We start from the raw sequence: 23,340 nt of genomic DNA on the forward strand, positions 1-23,340 counted from the left end.
AAAATTTATTCTGGTTTAGAAAAACTCTTGGCACATTTATTCTTGAAGACCCTCTGTATTTAAAGGCCATCTCTAATATAATGATTCTACATCATCTTTAAAAATTTTCATCATGCAATTCGCACCTCTTTATTCGACTTCTATTCTTAGGGAGACTAGAGAGGAAGTCTGTGTTATATCTCAAAAGCTCACTCTTTAAAAATAGTTTTCTTTCCCTTTAACCTGTCCTTACTAAACCAGACAATCACCGCTCAGTCTTGTCTGTATTTAATTCTCTTTTTAGGTTTTCACCAGGAGTCTTTGATTTCACTGGGCTTCATGTAAAGTTGCTACACTTGGTCAAGACACAGATGACCTGTACCATAGGGAAGGCCACACCTCAGCCTTTGAAATCCTGAGCTCAATATTGTGATTTACAGACCCAGGGAGAATAAAGCATATATTCAGTTGGAATTTCTGCATGTCATCACTCCCTGTTAAGTCTGTTCTGAAACACAGTCTTACAAGATTGCTTGCCCAACTGGGCAGATAATCTTCCAACAAGAATTCTGGCTTTGAGCTGACATCCATTCGTCCTAGACAGCCAGCATATGCCACCCTGAAACGTACTTCTCCATTGCTGCCAAAAGCTTCCTGAGCATCCTCAGACTAAAATACCCTTTTAAAAAAGGGAGTAGACTTTATTTTTTTAGCCCAGTTGTAGACTTACAGCAAGATAGAGCAGAAGATGTGGAGATTTCACATCTCTCCCAGCCTCCTCCACAGCCCCTTGCCACGGCTTACTGGGGGTCCATTTGTTACCATTGATGAAACTACACTGACATCATTACCACCCACATCAGGGTTCTCTTGGTCTTGGACAGCCTATGGTTTATCCAGATGTACAGTGGCGAGTACTCACCACTGTAGGATCCCACAGAATAGCTTTCCTCCCCGCATCCTCTGGGCTCCCCTGTTTATCCCTCCCTCTGTCCCTCCCAATTTCTGTCAACCTCTGACCTTTTTACCATCCCCATGGTTTTGCAAAACAATTCCCTTTCAATCAACTAGCTTCTGGAGCCTTTGAAGGACTCTGGCTTTGAAAACATGTTATCTTTTTGACTAGGCCTGACCCAGACATGTTGTACTATTTAAGGAATTAAATTGGCTCCAAATCACTTTCAATTAAAAGTAATGGAAATAGCTATTTTCCCCCATACTTTATATTGTGAATACATTACTTTTATTCCTAAAAATACTCATTTTCACCAGTTTCTTTCTTCTATGTGAGAAGTTACATGTCACTAAATCTGTTCTTTCATGCAGAAGTTTTCAGATAGGTGACAGCCATCAGGTTGAATTAATAATGCACTTTGACAGGTAGTTAGGTGGCAATAGTAGGGACGATGGTGAGGGGATGTGGCAGAGTCATAGTGAGGGAGGTCAGGTTGGGCTCAAGTGCCTGGGACCCGGGGAAACTGCAGTGCAGTTGGCTGAGACAGCGTCCTCGATCCTCAACCTCCAGAAACCAATTTCCTTTGAACCTTTCTGAATACCAACTTTAATTCACTTGCAAAACATGATAGCAATTTTTTCGTATATATATTTGAAAAGCCAACAAATAAAACGTATGGTATTTGAAAGGCTTTTAGTAAGTGGCCAGCAATGACATCCACAGCGGCCGCTGCCGTCACCTCAGCAAAGTGCCGAGGAAGCCGCTGGACCGCGCTGGCATCAAATAAGGAGCTTTAATACCCTGGCCTTTCCAGATGCTGCCTGCCAGCCTCTGCCTTCAGAGATCCTTATGCCATAACATCGTCTATTGTCTTTTAGAGACGAGAACAATGAAATAACATGGAAATCAGATCAAAATGAATTATACATAGGAACTTTTAAAACTCTGAGGTTGATTCAGCTCACTGCTCCTTCTTAATGGAATCCAGGCCATTCCACCGACACAAAGTAAGACTTTTTTGTGTGTTCCGAGAGTTCAGTTTCTCTGTAATTAAAAGAGCTCTCTGTTTTGTTTATTTTGCTTTGGGGGAGATGTTTCCTTCTTTATCTCTGCCGTGAACATTCTACCTACAAAATCAGAGCTTTCGAGATTATTAAAGAGTGTGTGTTAATAATTAGATATCAAAGCTTTTTAAAGCACCCTGTTTCTTTGATAGAATTAGTTTCTCATTAAAAAGTTAATTGAAATTTTTTCAAAGTGGGATTATTTTTATATCAGTCAGACAGGCTGGATAACTTGAAGCCCCTGACTTCAAAGTCATTGCTACACCTTTTTTCTCTTTTGCACTCTGATCATTCTTGGGTCATCACTAAACTCACCCAATACATAAAGCACTTTGTGCTCATTCCAGCCCCTGGTTGGGAGGCGTGGACTCAGCATAGAGCTGGGGGCTTAGGAGAGACAGGACAGAGGCGGTCCTCGCTCTGAGACCCTGGAGCCCAGCAGGGAGAGAGACAGCAAGACCTAACCCACAAAGGAATAAGCCAGAGCCTGAAAAGACCCCGTGAACAAAGGGCAGATGTGGCCCCTGGTGGAGGGGATTAGAGAAGGCTTTACAGTTCATCCATTAAGCTAAATAAACGTGAGGGATTTGGAGATGGATTCAACAACTGTTGGGTAAACACCTAGTTTTAAAGAAATCATTTGAAGTGGCTCGTTGTGGCTAATCTTATCTTACTGGTGAAATACTTCTTAAATATGAAAGGGGAAAAAATCACATCGACATCCAAAGGAAAAATGAACTGTGGATGAAGACAGGTCTGGGGTGAGTTATTCCAGGCTCTCATGGGGACATGGAAGCACTAGGAGACCCTCCCGGGAACCCTTGCCCTCTACAATAGACAGACTGAGGAGCTCCTTAGAAACCTCCTCCTCCCAGCAGACCTGAGGCATAACTCAGAAGGTCCCGGGCTTGAGTGCGAGCAGCCTGGCTTGGCTGTCACAGGATTTATGCCAATGGCTGCGTTTTCCACTGTGTACAATTCGGGGGAGGCAAACACGTCAGAAGTCTTGTAAAACTTTGCTATAAATATATTTTTAAATCAAATACATGAAGTTTCCATTTATTTTCCTAGACATCTTGCAAATATTAATCCATCTCCAACTGTGACAGAGACAGTTTTGTAAAGGGAATTCAAATGATTTTATTTCTGGATTCTGGTTGGGATTGCTCAGAATCTTATCATGCCTCATTTTTAATTAACCTTCCCTTTGCCAACTCATGATCATTCTTGATCCGTGGGGACAAGAACTTACCTCGTAATCTGCATGAAGACTCTGAACTCGGTAAATCACGTGAGTCCAAACTCAGTGATGATTTATGAATTCTTACCATTCTTAGGCCTGTTGTTCAGAGTCTTTTCATGGATTTTATTACCACGGCCCAAAGGAGAGAACAGTGGTCCAGCCAGTTTGTAGCTCCCTTGGCGCCTGGTAATCATCGTCTCTCCTCACCCATGGCCCCACACTCCAGTTCAATGGTATCCGCACAACACCCCACCACTTCCCCAGGGAAATGACCGTGGCCCTCCTAGGTACAACATCAGTGATCATTTGTTCTGACTCTTGAGTGTGCATCCTCAGGTAGAACCCCAGGCCACCCCTAACAGCACTGTGGACGGTCTGTTGCGTGACATCCTGAAGGCTCCACTCTTCTCGTCCCACCGTCCTCTTGTACAGACCCATAAAGAAGTCCTGTGGCTGCCACTTAGAGCTGTTTCATGGGGGGTGATAATAAAAAATGGGCTTAATTTTGGACTCTGATGGAGTCAAGATATTTAAGCACCTTTTCAACGAGAAAAAAGCAGACAGCAGTCTTTTCCTCAGACAGCTAAGGGAATTTATGACGACGGCAGCGGAATCAGCGACCTCCAGCCACAACCTCCCGCCTATGCCATGTTGCCAGACCCAGCAGAACCAGAAGTGAGCTCAGGCAGAACTCCCCAGGCCCAGGCCCAAGCAGAGTCAGGGGCCTGGGCCCAGAGCTTCCAGGACGTTCCTGCCTCTGGACCTTCACGGTCAGGACCGACGTCCAGCCCAGTTAGCGTGGTTGGGTTAAGACTTGGGCATGCTTTAGGCCCATCAAATCTACAACTGCCACATCTTGACCCTGAGGGTGAGCACTGATGGTTATAGATCTACCAGGAGAAAGTCCATACCTGGATATTTCAGTATGAATCCCGAGGCCTCCATTTCTCACCTCCACACGCGTTTCCCCCACCACCACATCAGGAGCACTAACCCCCAGCCCTGCACCCTGCGTCACCCGGGGGCACACCCTCTGTGTTTCCTCCTGTCGCCTGTCAGTGAGGCTCCCCTAGGCTCCTTTCCACCCCCCTCCCTTGGCTCTTCAAAGTCTCTGATGCAGCTTTACGCTGATGTCTCAGGAGAAGTCCAGAAGTCAGGTCAGCCCCTGCTCACGGAACTTCCCCGGTACTCGGAGTAGAGAGCCGCTGCCGAAAATGCTCGTGGACATCAGCACACCTGCTTGCTCACACACCGTCAGACTGTCGGGTGGCAACAGCTGGTATCTGATAATAACAAAATTAGCAAAACGTAATCATAGGCACTGCTTTGATAACTCAGATTAAAATGTCAAGGTCAATGTTTCATAAGGAGGCAGTCCTCTGCCCCTCTTCCTCAGAATATTCTGGCTGGGCGTTAAGGATTTAATCATAAAGATTTGCTTCACTTCCCCAAATGAGCTTCTGATTAATTTTTCCAATTCCATCTTTTCCCTTCTTCCTTACTTGTGCTTCCTCTTAAAGGCTAACAGTAGTTGAATCATCACCTTTGGTCTCTAGGAGATCCTGTATAAAATCAACGTTCTGTCATGTGTGGGACATTGCTCTAATGGAGACATTTCCTATCCCCAGGCGTTCTCCCAAGACCCCCAGCCTCCCTCCCCTTAACCCCACTGACCTCTGAAGGAGGCTCCGCACACCTCCTCCCCAGGGCGAAGAGACCTACCCTGTCCCTGGGGCCAGCCTCCTCCTCCAGGTGTGACGCACTCCCCAAGCTGCATGTCCATCAGATGCCAAGTTCCAGGGGCTTCCATGGAGCTCCAGCCCCTCCCGTCCCGAGGCAGGAGGGCACACAGCCAGTTCTCAGCAGAAAATCCTACTCCAGACTCAGCCTCTTTGGGGTTGGATGGTTGGAAAAGAGCGAAACCATCACGTCCTGCATGGGCGGCTTCATATCTTTTGCTGGAGAGAAGGTACAGGCATTTGGGGGGATGTTCTCACCTTTAAGGCCATTGCCAAAACTTCAGCACCACAGGAGAAGTCAAGTTACAGAGACCCAAAGAAAAGGAACCAACTCTTCACTGTCTGAATCATTCAGTTGGCAACTTTTTTGTTTGCCCTCCTGCTGAGGCAAGGAAATGGTGCCTAATTGTGGCAGATATCAGGGGAATATACAGTGGTGTCAAAGAGTGGAAACATCAGTGTAGCTGACTTTCCCAAGGAACCCTCAGGAGCCACTGAGCAGTTCCTCTTCTTTCCACTCCATCTGGAGGAAGTTTCCTTCAGTTGACATTTTTCCTTAGTTCTTGGGTGGTGTTCTACATCAATGGCGAAGCAAACAATGTTGCTTAAGAAAATATCGTTTTATTGTTGATTTCAGCCAAGCTTCATGTTTCTGGCAAAAATACAAATAAAATAGATATTTTGGAGGTAATAAAAGATGGTTCATACCTCATAGCCAAGATACATATTAGTTTTAACTAAGAGCTACACATTCTCTACGGGAGATCTTTTATTTTGTAAATATCTTTTCATGCTTCATCGATGCTAAATGTTCAATGAGAGCAGTTGATACAATTTGTCTGTCATAAGCTTTGTAAAATTACTCTACTAACAAGAGAACCTCAGAACGTCCCACGAGACAAGCGCATGCAGTGTTGCTGGTTTGCCAGGAAATAAGCCAAACTATCACAAGATAGAGCTGACTTGAATTCTCTGTTTGATTGCAAAGCTGGTGTGACGTATGCAGCCTACTGAGCTGCTTAGGGTTTATTTAACAGCTACCAAGGGGCAAGTAAGTCCTTGTAGTGTTGGTGCTCATACTTGTGTACATTCCTGTTTCTACCTGTCAGCATTTTTTTTCTGCATGAATGACTTGCTTGAACAATTCCTTTGGTGTGAGTGAGGAATCCATTCAGCTTCTTGTGTCTCTGAAAACGTTTTTCTTTTGTTTTCATCTTGAAACATGTTTGTTGACTATCGAATCCAAAGTTGAGTTTTGCTTTCCTTTTGGTACTTTGAAGATTTTGTTCCATTTTCTTCTTACTTGGATTGTTTTTGAAATGAAATCTGCCCTCATCCTTATCTACAATTGATATAATTTGTCTGTCATAAGCTTTGTAAAATTGTAAAATTAATTTACATTAATTTATCATTTATTTAAATAATTTATCATTCCCCCAAATATATGTCTCTCCTCTGGCTGCTTATGAGATCGTCTCTCCATTTCCAGTCTCGAGCAACATATGATGGTGTGCCTTGGAGTGCTTTTCTTAGTATTTTTGAGGCTGGGTTCATTGAGATTCTTGGCTCTGTGGGTTTATAGTTTCCACAGAATTTGGAAATGGCCTAGCCATTGCTTCCTCGGTAACTTCCTCCGTTTCTCTGTCCTCTGTCCTTGTCTTCGGGGACTCTGGGCCTTGAAGTCCACCTGAGTGTCAGGTTGTTGGTCAGGCTTCCACTGTTCACAGATGGCTGACTTTTCATCTCTCTTCTGTCTGTCATCCGTTAGTACATCTTCAATCTGTTCTTCCTTCAATATCTAATTGGCAGACAATCTATTCCATAGTTTTTTCTATCTCACACTTTATAATTTCATCTCAAGTTTGACCTGAGTATTTCTGTATTTTTATATCATTTAGGTCTTCATTTTGAACCCAGTGGAGTTACAACACAGCTATAACATGATGACCGTTTTATTGTTCTTCTATGATTAAGTCAATATCTGTGTCAATCATGAGTCTGTTTTCATAGGTATAATTATTTATTTTTCTTTACAACTCACGTTTTCCTGCTTTTGTGACATTCCTGGAATTTGTTTTATAACAGTTTTATTGAAATATAATTTGCATACCATAAGATTCATGCTTTTAAAGTGTACAATCCAGTGGCTTTTAGTTTACTCACAGAATTTCAAAACTGTTACCATTATCTAGACATTTTTATGTCATTAGGAAATCTTTATCATCCCCAAAACAGGCTCCACACCTGTCATCAGCCCCTCCCCTCACTCCCACCTCCCACCCAGCCCCGTCAATCAGTCTTCTGTCCCCAGGGACTTGTCTATTCTGGACATTTCATACAGAGGGAATCATAAATCCGTGTTCTTTTGTGATTGGATTCTTTCATCTAGCATGGTGTTTTCGATTTATCCATAATTTGATAATCATCCATATTGTAGCATGTATCAGTATTTCATTCCTTTCTGCTTTAGAATAATACTCCATTGTAAGTACACAACACTTTTGTTTATCATCAACTTTCATCATCTGGTGGGTATTTGGGGCTTTACCTGGGTATTGTTCACTGGATGTCCAACACAGTGAATTTCACCTTCCTGGTACTAAATATTTTAATTCTTATAGTCATGAATTTCATTCTGGGATGCAGTGAAGTTACTTAGTAATGGTGTGGTCTTACTGAATCTTGCTTTTAAGATTTGCAGCAGGAGAGCAGGGCTCAGTCCTAGTCTAACCCTCCTCCCCCAGGAGGGGGGCCTTCCGTACCACGCCCTGTGCCCCACGGAGGCTCACATTGTCCAGTATGGTGGGCACAGGCGCTATTCCAAGCCCTGTGTGGTGCCAGGCTCCGAGGCGGCCTCTCCCTGGCCCAGGGAGTTTCCTCACACGTGTGCAAGAGTCTCCACAGCTGAATGCCCAAATCGGGCCCTCTGGCGTTCCCCGTCTGGGAGCACTCCCATTCCCAGGACCCTGTGCCTCCCCAGGCTCTCAGTTCTGTCTCCTCACCCTGGGAGGCTGTGGGCTCCCTCTGGGTTCCCCTCCACGTGCTGTGCCCTCAAAACCCTCTCAAAGATGGGCTGCCCCCGTGTTGTGAGGTTGACCTTGTCCGTTTCCCATCCTTCAGAGATCACTGTCATTCGCCACCAGAGGCACAATGCCTCTGAAACCACGCTTCACGTGTTCCATGTGTTCTCTGGTTGTTGGGCAGGAGAATATATCCGGCTCCAGCTACTTCATCTTGGCCAACACCAGACAAGCGGTGGCCCATAACTCAGAGGATCATAGTACTCACTTGCCACCATCAAAACTGCTGCAGAGAGAAATATCCACCGTGGGTCCCCTAGATTTCCTGATTCCATTTCATGTTGCAAATGGAGCCTTTTGGGGGGTGTTGATGGGGGGCTTCTCTGTGTTGCTAGCTGGTACATTAACACCTCTCTTTCAGGAATCCACGCATACCACTGGCTTCTTTGAACAAGAAAACGTTTGTGTCTCCTCTCAACAGGTGATCAGCGAGTTTGAAGCCTCCCCTGACTCATTTTCCTACAGAATCCCTAACCTGAGTCGGAATCGTCAGTACAGCGTCTGGGTGGTGGCTGTGACCTCGGCAGGAAGAGGCAACAGCAGTGAAATCATCACGGTGGAGCCACTAGCCAAAGGTGGGCCCTGGAGCGGGGACTTCATTCCCTGCCACTCGGCTGGCCTAACTACCTGCTCTCTCTGCAGTCAGCCTGGTGGAGCTCTGAAAATCACATCTGTCCAAGAAGCAGGGCTGCTGCTGGCTGGCCCTGGGCCCCTAAGCCAGCCAGGAAGGGGCTCCCCAGGGCGGGAGTGCTGCAACCCAAAGTGTCTTTGGGAAAATTAGGAAAGGAGCCCCACCCACCACTTTGAATAGAAGAAAATCATGGCATGGCAATCCCAGGGACTTCTGCTCTCCTCGAAACTCAGGTGCCAGACTTCTTAAAGAGAAATGCCAGTTCTGAGATCTATGGGATCCGGAACCTTGTGAGTGTGAGGAAACCCTTGGCTCTGCATCTGTGGGTAGAATGCTATAAGCAAAGTCCTTAAGGGATAGTGCAAACCTGGGGTCACCCAAGAATCAAAGTTCCTAAGAATAAGTATGTTGTCTTCACAGTTTGATGTTAGACTGGTCCCTGAAAATCCTATGTGAGGAATGCTCCTTCTCTTCTCCTGGTCCTCACTGCAGCCAATGTCCCCAGTCCCCCCAGCTGGCCCTCAAAGTGGGTCCATCTCCAGGCCACCAAGAGAAGCCTCCTGATTCGGGGGCACAGAGCAAGGGCAGTTTATTACTAAGGATCTCTGGGACTCTGAAAGAGAAGCATTAACATTCCAAAACTCCAGATTCTCCTCTAAACATTCTTGACAATGTGATGTCAATGTGATACCTAAGAAAGAGGCAGAATAAAATAGTGAGGGCAAAAGAGAGCAGCCTCCTGGTCCGAACACAGCAGAGACGGGGTACGGTGGTGCTGGGGGGAGCCTAAACCAGTGGAGTCTTTTCTGCTGTGATCTTGTCATGATACCTGCCAGCTGCAACACTGAGGGAAAAGAGGGATGGTAAAGGAGAATGGTGGAATAAGGCTCGCCCGCAGGAGGAACTGCACTGCAACAAAAGCTGTCGACGGGCAGTGACTTCGCTTCTCCATTCCTGGGTGCCGTCACAGTTCTGAGGAGACACAGCCAAGAAGGGCCAGGCTCATGCAGTAGGAAGCGCCACATTCACAGGGGCACATCTGAAAATGGGCCACTTGCATAGGAGAGGAGTAGGCCTCGTCTGCAGAGATCACATGATGCTGGTTGTTTAATGAATCATTCTGAGTGTCCATCAGAACCCCGCACTCTGCTGGGGGTGCAGAGGAGCTAGTCAAGGGAGCCTGACGGCTCAAGCAAAAACTCCCTGAATCTCCGTGGCCTCACACGGTGGCAGAGTCCAGCTGATGGTTTTGTTTTGTTTTTTGGTGCTGGGGATTGAACCCAGGGCCTTGTGCTCACAAGGCAAGCCCTCTACCAACTGAGCGACCCTCCCAGCCCAGTTGATGGTTTTGATGAGCTGACTTCCTTGGCGGCTGGCTCCACCCCACGTGATGATTCAGAGACCTAGGCTCTCCCACAGTGTGATCCCAACCTGGGGCAGAGCCACCAACGAAGGGGGAAGAGAACACGGAGGGTCACTGCCAGGTGTGGATGTGTGTGGGAATGACCCACTTTTAAAGCAGGGCTAGGAAATAAAGGCAGGCTGGGCATCCAGAGGGAGAAGGAATCTGCGTGTTGAGCCCAGAGGAGCGACTCCACAGATGAACCAAACATACGTGCCTGCCCACGGGGAGCTTACAGCTTGCTGGAAAACGTTACCAGCATCAGTAAATCTACACAGAATCGTCTACTGCAATGAGCTCTGTTTAAAAACCACACCATAAGAGGACCACACAGAGTGCAGAGGTGGTGGTCAGATTCGGCCACCCAGGGACAAATAGATGTGGTCACCTGAGATTCAAAGAAGATGATGTTCCTTAAGGAAGCAGCAGAGTCAGAGACCTGCAGCTGTGCAGGGGTTTAGCATGTTGGAGGCTTGGGGCACAGGCATGGGACTGTGATCCCGAGGACCCCGGAAACTGGACTTTGAGAGCCATAAGGGACTTTGGGCTTTAATGAGAGAGATACGGGAAGACGCTGGGGTTTTAAGCAGAGGAGATATATTTGTGTGTGTGAGAGAGAGAGAATGACTGTGAGTGTGTGTGATGACCTTTATTTTGTAGTTTTAGGTTTAGAGAAAAATGGAAGATAGTACAGAGTCGCCATTTACCCCCACCTGGCTGCCCGTGTGATTGGCATCTCAAGTGGGCACTGGGTAACATGAGCGGTGGGTGTGCTTTTAAGACCTCAACGGACCCTACATCTAAATGGGTTGCAGACAGGTAAGGACGGGAAGTCAGGAGGCAAGAGAGGAGGTGGACTGGCCATCCAGCAAGGCTCAGACTAGCCCAGGGTGTATTGTGGATGCAGACCCAGCAGGACAAGGTGACAGGTGTGGGGGAGGGGGGGCAGGCTCAGGGAACATCCACAATCTGACACAGGCGACTGCAGGGAGGTGTCATTTGTTGATGAGGAAGAACCTGGAGGAGGTGAGTTTTTAAGCAGGAGGGAGGTCACGCAGCCATTTGGATGGGTCTCCACTCGGGTGAACGACCTGTCACTCAGAGGTGTCTTCAGTGGGGACAGCTGGCGGGAGACAGAAACAGTGGTCATCCTCCAGATGTCCCACAGCTGGGAAGTGAGTGCGAGCAGGAGGAGAGCCAGAGGGATGAGGGCCCAGGACCTGCTCCAGGAGGGACAGGACTGGGACAGGCAGAGCAAAGGGGAAGGGCAGAGAGGGCAGAGAGCGGGTGTCCAGCTGGGAGTCAAGACAGGAGGAGCGGTGGCAGAGGCAGCTGCTGGGGGACAGTTGAGGAAAACAAAGCTGGAGAGCCCTTTGGGTGGACAGCGAGAGGACCCTGACCTCCCCAAGAGCAGCTTCAGTGGGGTGAGGGGGCCTGAAGCCCATGGGAGGTGAGCAGCGAGCCCACAGGTCCTGACACTCCAACCAGAGCGGGAGCGGCCGGGCTCCTGGGGGAGGCCTGGTTTCCACATGTTCCGCCGTCACAGCACATTTGTGTGGTGGGGAGGACTCTAGCAGGATTGTCACCCAGGAGGAGCAGGAGGAGGTCAGCAGGAGGAGACGGCAGGTTTGGGATCTCCTGGTAGGAAATGCAGGCTCCCGGCCAGGGTCCTCTAGGCTCTCTGGGGATGGTGGAGGAAGGTCAGAAGAAGAGGAGGGACCAAAGGAATCTCACTGCAGGAAGCAGGAGGGAGTTTACTAGAGACAGAGTAAGTCTGGCACAGAGGCAGAGAGTCCCGTGAAGGTGGGTGCTCATAAAGGTTCAGCCCAAATGCTCTTTTGCCTAGATTTTTCCAGAAACATTCCACTTCTCATGCTCCAGAGAGCTTACTTAGGGTTGATCTAGAAAGGCTTCTGGAATGGGCTGAGCAAAGAATACCTCAAGGACGGAGCAAAGCTCAATCTGGCAGCCGTCACCCAGAGCCCATGTCACTGGAAACCCATTAAGACTGAAGGTCCACCCTACACGGTGGGAAACTCAGAGGACATGCGTGCAGAGCGCCCTGGGGTGGGTGAAGGTGGGTGCAGATGGAAGCAGACGGCCAGTAGGTAGAAGGATCCAAAATCCAGTCAGGGAGCAGTTGGAGACACGGAGCTCGTCCAGTTGGATCCCCACCAGAGGAAGGAGCCCTGAGCAGGGGGAGACGGAGAGCCCAGCCAAGGCTGTGGCAGTGCCAGGATGAGAAGGGCATCCAGGGTGCGAGTGGCCTGGCTTCTCCTCGGATCATCTGGGAGGCCTGTTACAGTCAGACTCCCGGAATCCACCTAAGGTCCACGGAAGCCTCAAGGCTACGTGGGAGTTTGTGTTGTTCAGATTCCAGGTGATTCTTTTGCCAGCTGTGAGTTGAGTGAGAACCGTAGGTCTGGTATGTTCTGTTGCTCAGTGGTGGAATTTCAACCTAGGACCCTTTAAATTCCAACTGCCTCAAATGCAAATTTTGTTCTGGAAACAGTGTGTACTGGGCTTGAAGAGGAAGTAGCACTAGCCTGTTCTTTTGAAATCACTGATTCCTAGAATTAATTTAAGAAGCTAAGATCGGCATATTAAAGAACCATAATGGAATAGAAGGGAACATTCAAATGGATAAACTGGGAAAAATGGTAGAATATGTCAGATACATCTGAATGCACAGATACAGCAAAGTATGATTTGGGCAACTCTGCTCTTACTCACATGAGCATCCCAGTGTATATGTAGCTTCTGGGTTTTGATGCAAAATGTACTTATTGAAGCGGTGGCTGTTCAAAAGCTTCAGAGCCCTAACTCTAGCTGAACTTTGCACATAACCCACATTTTACTGCTGAGGACACCCCTTCAAATAGAAAGAACAGTCTGAAGAGTTTGAAGAAGAAAATGCCAGAAGTCACCAGGGCCAGAAATCTCGTGCTCCCTGACTGGGATCTTTTCATGAGCAGGATGTAAAATCAGCCGTTGTGGATGTTGGCAGAGTGGTCCTCCCTTAGAACACTCCACCTCGATCAGGAGAGGCTGCTTCAAAATCATGGCCCCATTTGGAAGCAATATTCCTGTTTCCCCAAAAGACCTAGTTTCTGAGTCCTCCAGCATCTGTTCTCTCTCTGCTCTTGTCCACTGAGCTCTGAAGAACAGAAATAGGAGTGGCTCTGGAAGGCCTTACGGACCAGTTTTGGCATCCCACACCAGGAGGGCTCCATCTTGACTTCGTTCTGGGGCTCTCATCTTAACTGGGGCTCCACAGTTCTCCTGGTGGGAGGCTGCTTCCCACCGCCTCTTGCCAGTGCAAACCCTGAAGCCCCAAATGGTTCAGAGGTCTCAACACTGGTGCCATTTCCTTGGGTCCAGAATCAGTATGGGGCTGCCTGCCACCTGCAGTTTCCATGTCGGTGCCTGTAGTTCAGGCCCAGCTCCTGGAGGGATCTCCTGGCCCTCCCACCCCGTGTCCTCAGCCCCACCACAGGCCTAAGCATATCGGCTAAAATAAAGGAGGACAGCAGCCTCTGACTCCTAGGCCGGCCCTGGAAATTGGTTTCCAGTGGACGGCAGGTGGCTTTCCTCTAGAAGATCATGTCTTGGTGACACAGAGGTGGCACCGGGAACCTTCAGTGTTGTCCGTTCTCAGGAGCTCTCCACAGTGTCAAATGGTCCTGGAAAAAGCTCCTGCTTAGGCACCTAAATCACTGTCCCACGCTGCGGTTCCTCCTCTTGAGACCACCCTGAAGGTGTTCACTTTCCTTAATGTGTGTACTGAAGGTCAAGTTCGCTGCAAGTCAGATTGAAACTTGAGAAGCAGAAGTTATTCCAGTTTACTTCTTCCTGTCTATTGGGTTTTTGTGTTTTAGATATTAAAAGTATGTTCTAATGTGCAGTTTTGTCATTGAGATAAACTATTTCAAAAAATACTTTGAAAAACTAATTGGGCTCATAGAAAACATATCTTGGCATCGCAAAGCTTAGGAAGCACCAAATATTTAATTTGGACTTCTCATGTTTAGGCAATAGAAGAAAAAATGCTACTGTGGGGGTTTTTGATTATGCGTATGTTTTTACAATGAAATCTCTTGTAAAGGTGGACACCAGGGAATACTGTTGACAGCTGGATGTTAATGTCACTTGCTGTTTGGGAAGTCACTTTGACTCTGTGTGGTGTGTCCATGGGATAACTGGGCTTCTGCTCTCTCTGTGTCCAGCTCCTGCGAGAATCTTAACCTTCAGTGGGACAGTGACCACTCCCTGGATGAAAGACATCGTCTTGCCATGCAAAGCTGTTGGGGACCCTTCTCCTGCTGTAAAATGGATGAAGGACAGGTAACCAGTAACCCAGTGTATGCCCCTGTGAGCCCTCAGCCCCTGCATTGGGTAGACTCGCGCCGGGTCTAGGGTCTTCTGATTTGTGTCCATCAGCGGAAGCTTGGGGAAACCTACCATCTCTTCTGAGAATGGTGGGGATCTTGGCTTGGGCATGGAAAGGGCCTGAACTACTGTGTCCATCCTCTGTAAATCCAGAACCTTGAAATTCATGAGATTGCTTGAGAGGACAATGGCCCAGGCCATACCCAGGGTGGAGTTCCTCTGCCTGCTCAGGGCAAGTGTGTAACTGAGACAAGGTGTCCGTTATCAGGAGCCTCAACGTCTCTCTTCTCCAGAGATGATGGGCTATCTAACCCTCCCATGTGTGCCCTGAGAAATAACGTTTAAAAATGGAATATGTTGAGACTGCTAACCTGAAAGCTGATTTTCTGTACTTCATAGTAATTATTAAAATAATTGCAGTTGAGGGGCTGGGATCGTGGCTCAGTGGTAAAGTGCCCACCTAGCACACTTGAGGCTCTGGGTTTTATCCTCAGCACCACATAAAAATAAAATAAAATAAAGGTTATTGCATACACCTACAACTAAAAAAAAACCCCAAATATTTAAAAAAGAATAATTGCAATTAAGATAGAAGGGGAGCCGGGTACATTAGCACACACCTGTAATCCCAGCAGCTCAGGAGACTGAGGCAAGAAGATCACAATTTCAAAGCCAGTCTCAGCAAGGCCCCAAGCAACTCAGCAAGACCCTGTCTCAAAATAAAAAATAAAAAGGGCTGGGGATGTGGCTCAGCAGTTAGGCACCCTGGGTTCAATCTCTGGTACCAAAAAAAAAAAAAAAAAAGAAAGAAAGAAAGAAAAGAAAAGAAAAGAAAAATGAGGAAGAAAGCATGTTAGATTGTTAAAAGTGCTTTAACACTATTCAGAGGAAGAAATTAGAGTATCAACAAAGGGATGGGATTATCTTATAAGCATACAGATTTGATATGATGCATTCAGAAGAGTACCTGTTTTCAAACAAAAGCACTTTAAAGGCAGAAGCTACTGAAATAATGGGCTGGGCCCAAGGAGCCCTTGGCTCATTGCATTTAAAGCTGGTTAGTCCCAGGGAAATTCATGAGCTCCTGAGAGCAAGCTGTCACTCTGCCCATTGTGGGAATGACCCCAGACAACTGGACAATCTGCCACAGAGATGGTGGTCATAACAGCTGGGAACCCTGTGGCAAGGGCCATTCACTGCCCTCTTGAGATACAACATTTCACTCTTTGTATCAATTTCATTAAGAATTGTGATTTTAAGTGATTCTATAAGAGGTTTCAAGATTTAGTGCACTGTGTGAGATCTGATCAGGCTGGCACAAATTGCCACAGAGAGGAAGTCTCCAGACCTGCACAGTGGGGACCCCGGGGCATGAAGGTTGTTGGCACATGTGAGGAGCCCATGCGCCAGGGATCCAGGATCCAGGCCCTTGGCATGGATCTAGCCTTCAGTTTTTACAAAGAGTGGTTTTTATCCAGTAATTGCAGTTGAATTCTTTCATAATGCAAGAAATATTAAGCTGCAAATGTACTGTTTACTTCAGAGACAGTCTTGATGCTTTTCTCCAAGCTCAGCTAATGTGGATTGTAATTTCTTTAATCTGTGCATTTTTCTTCCTGTGAGGTAGTAACGGGACACCCAGCCTGGTCACGATTGATGGGCGCAGGAGCATCTTCAGCAACGGGAGCTTCATCATCCGCACAGTGAAAGCTGAAGATTCTGGCTACTACAGCTGCATTGCCAATAACAACTGGGGATCAGATGAAATTATTTTAAATTTACAAGTGCAAGGTACAAAATTAGGGGTCTCTCTTGAATGATCTCTTGTGTGCATGACCTACATGTAAAGACCAAAACTGAGCCTGGCACAGCGGCACACCCTGTAATCCTAGCTACTCAGGAGGCCGAGGCAGGAGATGGTGAGTTAGAGACCAGCCTCTGCAACTGAGCAAGGCCCTGTCTCAAAATGAAAACAAAAAGGGGTAGGGATGTAGCTCCATAGTAGAGCCCACCCCTAATACCACAAACAAAAAGCTGAATTGAACAAATTTTAAAATCAGTCTTTATAAAGAGCTAATTGCTGTTTTCATATTACAAAGAATACATGTTTATTTTGGAAAATATAATTAGGCTCATCAAAGAAAATAAAAAACATTCCAGAAATAGTATCCCAGAGACGGTACTGGACTGCAATACATTTTTGCATATAAAACACCCTAGTCTTTCTTTTCTCTATGTATATACTCTGAAAAAGTCTTTCTTAATGACTTCTACTGACTATACTGTTTACATATATGTATATAACCCAGAAAAACACTGAAAAAGAAATCTGAATGGTTGTCTGTCAGGTCTCCTAACTACTTCAATTTTCATATGCAATTTATCTAATAAAGGACACTAACTAAAACTCAGAGTATATTGCTACAATATTTAATTGTGTGTTTAATGCAAGGTATTTTTTTTCTTGTTCTTCACAAAATGAATGCAACAATCTCCAAAGATTGTCCCATTAGCATTGTGTGCAAAATCCCAAACAGCTATTGATTGGGTTCAGATTTAGGTGTGTGGTGATATTTTATTAGAAGAAAATCAAGATGCATGCTTCTGTGGATTTAGGTGTTGTCACATTAATAGATTGCAGCAAATAAAAATAGAATCAATACCGTCCTCAATGGGAAGGGAAGAGGAGAACTATATTTTTCCAAAACACTGCAGAATTGATCTTAAATTTTGAGTTAATTGAAGCCAAGAGAATTCTGGGGCTTTTCAGAAGAAAACATTCTGTTATTCTGTTCTAAAAAGATGAACCACATCAGATGAACCACATTATCAGGCTTCTCTTACAGGAGGAAGGTCATTTTGTGTGAAGCTTTCTATATATTTTGGATAACCTGATTCTGACTTTTTTCAGTGTTTCTGTCCTCTAAGCCAGCCCATAATGACAGTGAGGCTCATTGTTCAGAATCACGTGTCCTTCAAGGCTCACATGAGTGTTCAGTTCATGTCCTGCAGCTCCATGACACACCTTTCACTTACAGAGCTCTGTGTGTGTGTGTGTGTGTGTGTGTGTGTGTGTGTGTGTGTGATCTTGATTCTTTTTCCCACTAGCTTCTTCTCACCCTACCCTTTCCCAAGAAAAGCAGAACAGCTAAGTAGATATCATTTATCTTTTTCACTTGAATTTCATGGCTGAAATTCAGAGTAAAATAATGAATAAGTCCTTAGAAGTTTAAAGAAGATTTCAATTAGTGATGAGCAACTCTGAAATACAAGAAATGGAGAGGGAATGAGTTTGATATAAATCCAAGTCAGAATATGGTTGACTTTTCTTTAAATAATAGATTCACTCTGCTGTCTCTCTTTAGCCCAGGATATCAGCGAAATAGACATTTTGACAGAAGTGAATTGCATATTTTGGCAACCTGAAACACTTATTTAATAAATGGCTGTTAAAAATGATTTGGTAAATGACTGCTATAGAAGATTAAAGATGTGAAAAACTAATTCTTGTTTTCTAAAAACTGTTTCCTATCTAGTTCCACCAGATCAGCCCCGGCTTACGGTATCCAAAACCACATCTTCTTCCATCACTCTCTCCTGGCTGCCTGGGGACAACGGGGGCAGTTCTATCAGAGGTAATAAGATACGGACAGTCCACGGTTGTGGATTAAAAGTGACACAATTTCATCAAGTAACTTTTATGTATTAGTCTATTCTCTCCCCCCAAAATACCATGTAATTAATTATTCCACTACCTACCCAAGAAACCATTCATACATTTTAATGGTACTTGTTGAAACTCAAACCATTGATCTAAGGAATCTCATTCTCAGAGTCATACTTCTATTTTACCTCTATTCTGAGTGAAATATTAACAAATGGGAACAAAATGTATTCTCTCCAGAGATTCTGAAGACTCTTTCTTCTTCATTGTGTCAACATTACCCTTCTTTTAAGGAATCATGGTCACTATTCTGACTTACAAAGTCATAAAAAACAAAGGGTCTAAGAGTTCAGATGGTGTGTCACTTAGGTTTGTAGCACTGTGACCAAAAAATCTGACAAAAACAACCTAGAGGAGGGAAAGTTTATTTCCGCGTATAGTTTCAGAGATTTAGTCCAATTTAGTTCAATCCGTGGTTGACCAAATTCCTTGCTCTGGCCTAAGGTGAGGCAGAGCATCATGGCAGAGGGCATGGCTGAAGGACATGATGGAGGGCATCTGCTCAGCTCACGATGGTCTGGAAACAGTCAGAGAAAGAGGGGAAGGGCCGCAGGGAGACGCATCCTTCCCGGGCACATCACAGTGACCACCTCCTCCAGCCACACCCCACTGCCTGCAGGACTGATTAGGTCATGTCTTTCACAATCCAATCATGTCACCTCTGAATATCCCTGTGTTAACCTGGGAGCTTTGGGGGCACCTTAGAGCCAAATCATAACACCTGGGAAACAACCCATTGGCCTAGTGTGCAGAAGAGACATGAGGCCTATCCTGGAGGGGTGGCAAATGTGACCACTGCAGCGTACGTGGAGCCAGCAGACTCCATTCTGAGAAATCTGTGTGGGCGAGGAAAAGGACCTAGACCAGAGGAACAGGTGGACGGTGCACAAGAACGAGGGACTCAGTCACACAGGAGGTCCCCGTGCCACGAGAGGAGATGGGGCTGAGACTCCAAAGGCAGAAGACGCCCTGTCTTCTGGGAGAGGGAGGCTGAGAAGACCACGGGAAGACAAGGGCACTTGTCTCTTCCCAGCTTGGCACTCAGTGACATAGACTAGCTGGGACATTCACACACCTCAAAACTGGACATGCTACGGGGCAGCCTGTCCTCCTTCCTCGCCTAGAGTCAGTGGAACAGTTTTCAGTTCTCCACTGGCTGAAGGCATGAGCTTCCCTTCCTTTCTCTTTTCTATTCTCCCCCCCCCACGCCCCCACCCCACTGTCTCTTGTAAGAAAAAGGAGAGGTTACTTTTAGAAATAGCTGGATGACTGGGGCGGGGCTTGGCCTGGGCCCCTCAGGAGCGTGGGCTAGACGCCCCACAGCTGCGGTGAGAGGCGCGGAGTCATTAGCAGGGGAATAAGTCATTGCCAGGCAGCATCAAGGACCCCGCTGCAGTCAAACAGCACAGGCATCAGTGGTCACAACTAGTACAACTTAGTGACTCTCTTAGTGGTTGTCTGCTGGACAGCTGGGAAGAGAAGCAGACCACAGGTTACCAAAGCAGAGGGCCCAAAGGTAAGTGGCCCCCAGAGAGAGCAGGGTGAGGGGAGCCCGGCTCCTCCCTGAGACGCCTGCCTAGGACTGGCTCCAGGCTCCTTAGGGAACCTTCTTACAGAAAACCAATGAGGCATGGAGGAGGGGCGCTTGGCTCCAGGGAAATATGTGCAGAATTCTGTGCGTGTGAGAGAAAACAGGAAGGACGGCTGCGCGCGGAGGGTCTTAGAGAAGCCAGTGACACTGACCAAGAGTTGAAGACAAAGGAAGCCAGGCCATCCCTGAATGCAGGCCAAAGCCATCGGCACCAGGAGGCATCGTAACCCAGGGGTGCCCATACGGCCGGATGTGGTCATCCAGGAGGACAGGAAGAGGGACAGAAGTTCCAAATGTGGCATTAGTGGTGGGAAATGGGAGGCAAACCCAATACCCAGCACCCGTAAGCCGCTGGACAGCTGGAGCAGAGCTGGGGGTGCAAGAGCTGAGCTGACCCAGAAGGGAAGATACTGACCACGACCCCAGAAGGAGGGTCAGAAACCTGACTCCAGGTAGGGTGGGGGAGGAGCCCCTCCAGAGCGGAAAGCCACACGTGCTTGGTCTGAGCTGAAAGCAGAGCTCCAGGATTGGTTAGGGGACACCAGACCACTGACAGCAGGACACTGTGTCCCAGGAAGGCTAGTCCTGTGCTGCATGGCTGTGAACGTTCAGGGGAGACAGGAACAGAGCAGAGGACAGGTTCACGCCAGAAGCATGGTTGCAGATTACAGGGATGAAGGAGGTCACACAGAAGAAGATTCCATGGCCAAGGGCAGGTGGGTTCCTACTGCCAGGGGTTTGAGTCTTCCTAAGGGACCTGGGCCACGTTGACTAGACTCCCCAGACCTTAGTAACTTCAACCTACTGGGACGGTCACGCTAGTCCATGGGGCTGTGTGAGGTCGTATAAGCAAAGAACTTAGGGCACTGTGGGCACAGAGACAGTTGGGAGTGGTGGAAGAAGCAGAGAGAATGGCGCTCATGTGGAGAAATGAATCGTTGGAGGAATTTTTCAAAACAAGAAGCATCTAGGCTGCCAGCAAAGTCCTGGATGGCTTCAGGACCTGGAGCTTTGAAAGGGAGTAAGCAGAAAAGTGGTTTCATTTTTACATCACCCAGCAATATGACCAGAGTCGTGGTGTGTGGTGTGGTGCATGCACCTCGCTCATCAGTACACCGAGCACTGCTCCATGCAGGGTTTAAATTCCCTGTAATCAGGAAGAGTTAACATGTCCCCTTCCGACTTGTTCAAGCTCTGAGACCTCTCCCCTGGGATCTGTGCGAGGTGCAAGCCTTGGTCGGCCCCTGGTGGGGCTGCAGTGCTCACTGGCTCCTTCTTGTCTCCGAAGGGTACATTCTGCAGTATTCCGAGGACAACAGCGAGCAATGGGGGAGCTTCCCCATCAGCCCCAGCGAGCGCTCCTACCGCTTGGAAAACCTGAAATGCGGGACTTGGTACAAGTTCACTCTGACTGCCCAAAACGGAGTGGGGCCGGGGCGCATAAGTGAGATCATTGAAGCCAAAACCCTGGGGAAAGGTAGGTGGCCCCCTGTCATTCTCAGGTGACCTTGGCTCTTCCAAGGAGCAGGGGAGCAGAGTCACCCAAGACTCCCGAGGTTTTGTCTGTTCATTCACACATTCAGACTCTGCTCTTCCTCCTTTGGGGGCCCCGCAGTGTCCCAGCATGATGAGGGTGACGGCTGATCCTCACAGAGGGTCCTGTTTCTCTCATCTCATCGTTTCACTGGCAAAAAACAGTGTCACCTACAGTCAAGGGCGTGAGTGACAACAAACATCCAGACTGGGCAGACGTGAAATGTGACATTGGTCCTCTCAGTTCCTGAGGGCCAGCTGCTCCCTTAGTTGTCCCCTTTCCCCATCTACCTATCATTTTTGCCAGGCACAGTGACCCACGTATGCCTGGAGGCTGAGGCAGGAGAATTGCAGATTTGAGACCAGCCTAAGCAACTTAGTGAGGCCCTGAGCAACTCAGTGAGACCCTCTCTCAAAATACAAAATGAAAAGGGCTGGGGATGTGGCTTAGCACCCGGGGTCCCATCTTGGGTACCACAACAAGCAAAGCTCTCTATTATTTTTACATTGCCTCTCGGTGGCCACTTTTCAAGTGGGAAATGACAAGGGTCAATTGTTAGCATTTCATTGTGGCCCTTTGAGGGGCTGGGCCCCAGGGAAATGATGCTCAGGGGCCAAAGGTGAAGCCTGGGGTTCCAGGCGGAGGGAGGGCCGTGGCTCCATGGGAGTGTGGTCAGGAGGGGGAGAGAAGGTCTTCATAGGTCCCCCTGAGTCTCCTCAGGGGCTGGACTTGGATGGCAAGACAGTGAGAGGTGCTACTTGGGTCTGGTGTCTGAGTTTTGGGTGACACAGGGTAAGGTTCAGGTGACAAGGGCTTGGTTTATGCAGAAATATGCCTGCTAGGTTCTTGGGTGTTTGGAAAGTGAGGGACACCTGTCGAGACTTCCCACATTCAACTCTGTCTTCTCTTGAGTCCAGTCCACTCACAAGGGAAGAGAAACAGGCCAGCCCAGCCCATGGCCACTTGTGAACCCCTAAAGGAACCTGCACATGAGAATGGCCTTGTTCTCCAGGAAACCCTCTGCCCACTCAGTTTGCCTTCTCCCACTCAGGACACCGTGGCTGAGGGGAGCCTGTTGCTCCCTAAGGCCTCTGTTAATAGTGGACAAGTTGCTAGCAGCCCGGGCCCAGGCTAGGACAGAGCTTCCAGGGGGAGGGAAGCACAACCCCAGGGCAGCGGGTGACGCCCCGATGGCTCCATCCCTGCACCTGCCAGCTCACCCCGGCGCCCCCTCCCGCAGAGCCCCAGTTCTCCAAGGAGCAGGAGCTCTTCGCCAGCATCAACACCACCCGCGTGAGGCTGAACCTCATCGGCTGGAACGACGGCGGCTGCCCCATCACCTCCTTCACGCTGGAGTACAGGCCCTTTGGGACCACGGTGTGGACCACGGCGCAGCGGACCTCTCTCTCCAAGTCCTACATCCTGTACGACCTGCAGGAAGCCACCTGGTATGAGCTGCAGATGCGGGTGTGCAACAGCGCGGGCTGCGCGGAGAAGCAGGCCAACTTCGCCACGCTCAACTATGACGGCAGTAAGTGGGCGCTTGTGTCTTGGGGTGTGCACGTGCTCCCTTCCCCACTGGGCATGCATCCTTACCCTGATCTGTGCCCATGGAGCCCATTTGGGCTTTGGCACCATTACACTGGCTCTCTGCGGGCTTCCTAGTTCATTGTGTCCAGATGGCATGGCTCCACGGCCAGCAAGAGAGGCTGAGGGCCAAAGGGACTCTCCCTGGGAACCTGGGGCAGGAGTGACTTCTAGGGCCTCTACCTTATGGTCTGTGCATTGGTGGGTGACCATGAGCTGATATTGCTTCTGTTGCCTCCACCCCTCTCCACCCTTCCCAGGCCACATGATGACTTTCTCTTTGTTCTCATTAAGCCCTTTACTGCAAGTGCGAAGGCAGTTATCAGGGTTAGGGAGCTGTGTCAGTCTCTGCGTAGAGCAAGGGCACCAAGGGGAACAGAGCTATGTGATGGGATATTAGTGTGCACACACGTGTGCACAGA

At 47.9% G+C, this 23,340-nt stretch overlaps 1 protein-coding gene across 1 annotated transcript in view; it reads left to right on the forward strand.

The window, feature by feature from the left end:
* Positions 1-23,340, forward strand: part of Dscam (DS cell adhesion molecule) — a 678,135-nt gene that overhangs the window by 604,553 nt on the left and 50,242 nt on the right. The window contains exons 23-28 of the mRNA XM_077110439.1: positions 8,482-8,635; positions 14,320-14,437; positions 16,110-16,273; positions 18,019-18,117; positions 21,086-21,274; positions 22,572-22,862. Of these exons, the coding sequence (XP_076966554.1) occupies positions 8,482-8,635; positions 14,320-14,437; positions 16,110-16,273; positions 18,019-18,117; positions 21,086-21,274; positions 22,572-22,862 (1,015 nt within the window). The remainder of the gene's footprint in view (positions 1-8,481; positions 8,636-14,319; positions 14,438-16,109; positions 16,274-18,018; positions 18,118-21,085; positions 21,275-22,571; positions 22,863-23,340) is intronic.

The sequence above is a fragment of the Callospermophilus lateralis genome, chromosome 10, assembly GCF_048772815.1.
Source record: "Callospermophilus lateralis isolate mCalLat2 chromosome 10, mCalLat2.hap1, whole genome shotgun sequence".
In the NCBI taxonomy this organism is placed as follows: Eukaryota; Metazoa; Chordata; class Mammalia; order Rodentia; family Sciuridae; genus Callospermophilus; species Callospermophilus lateralis.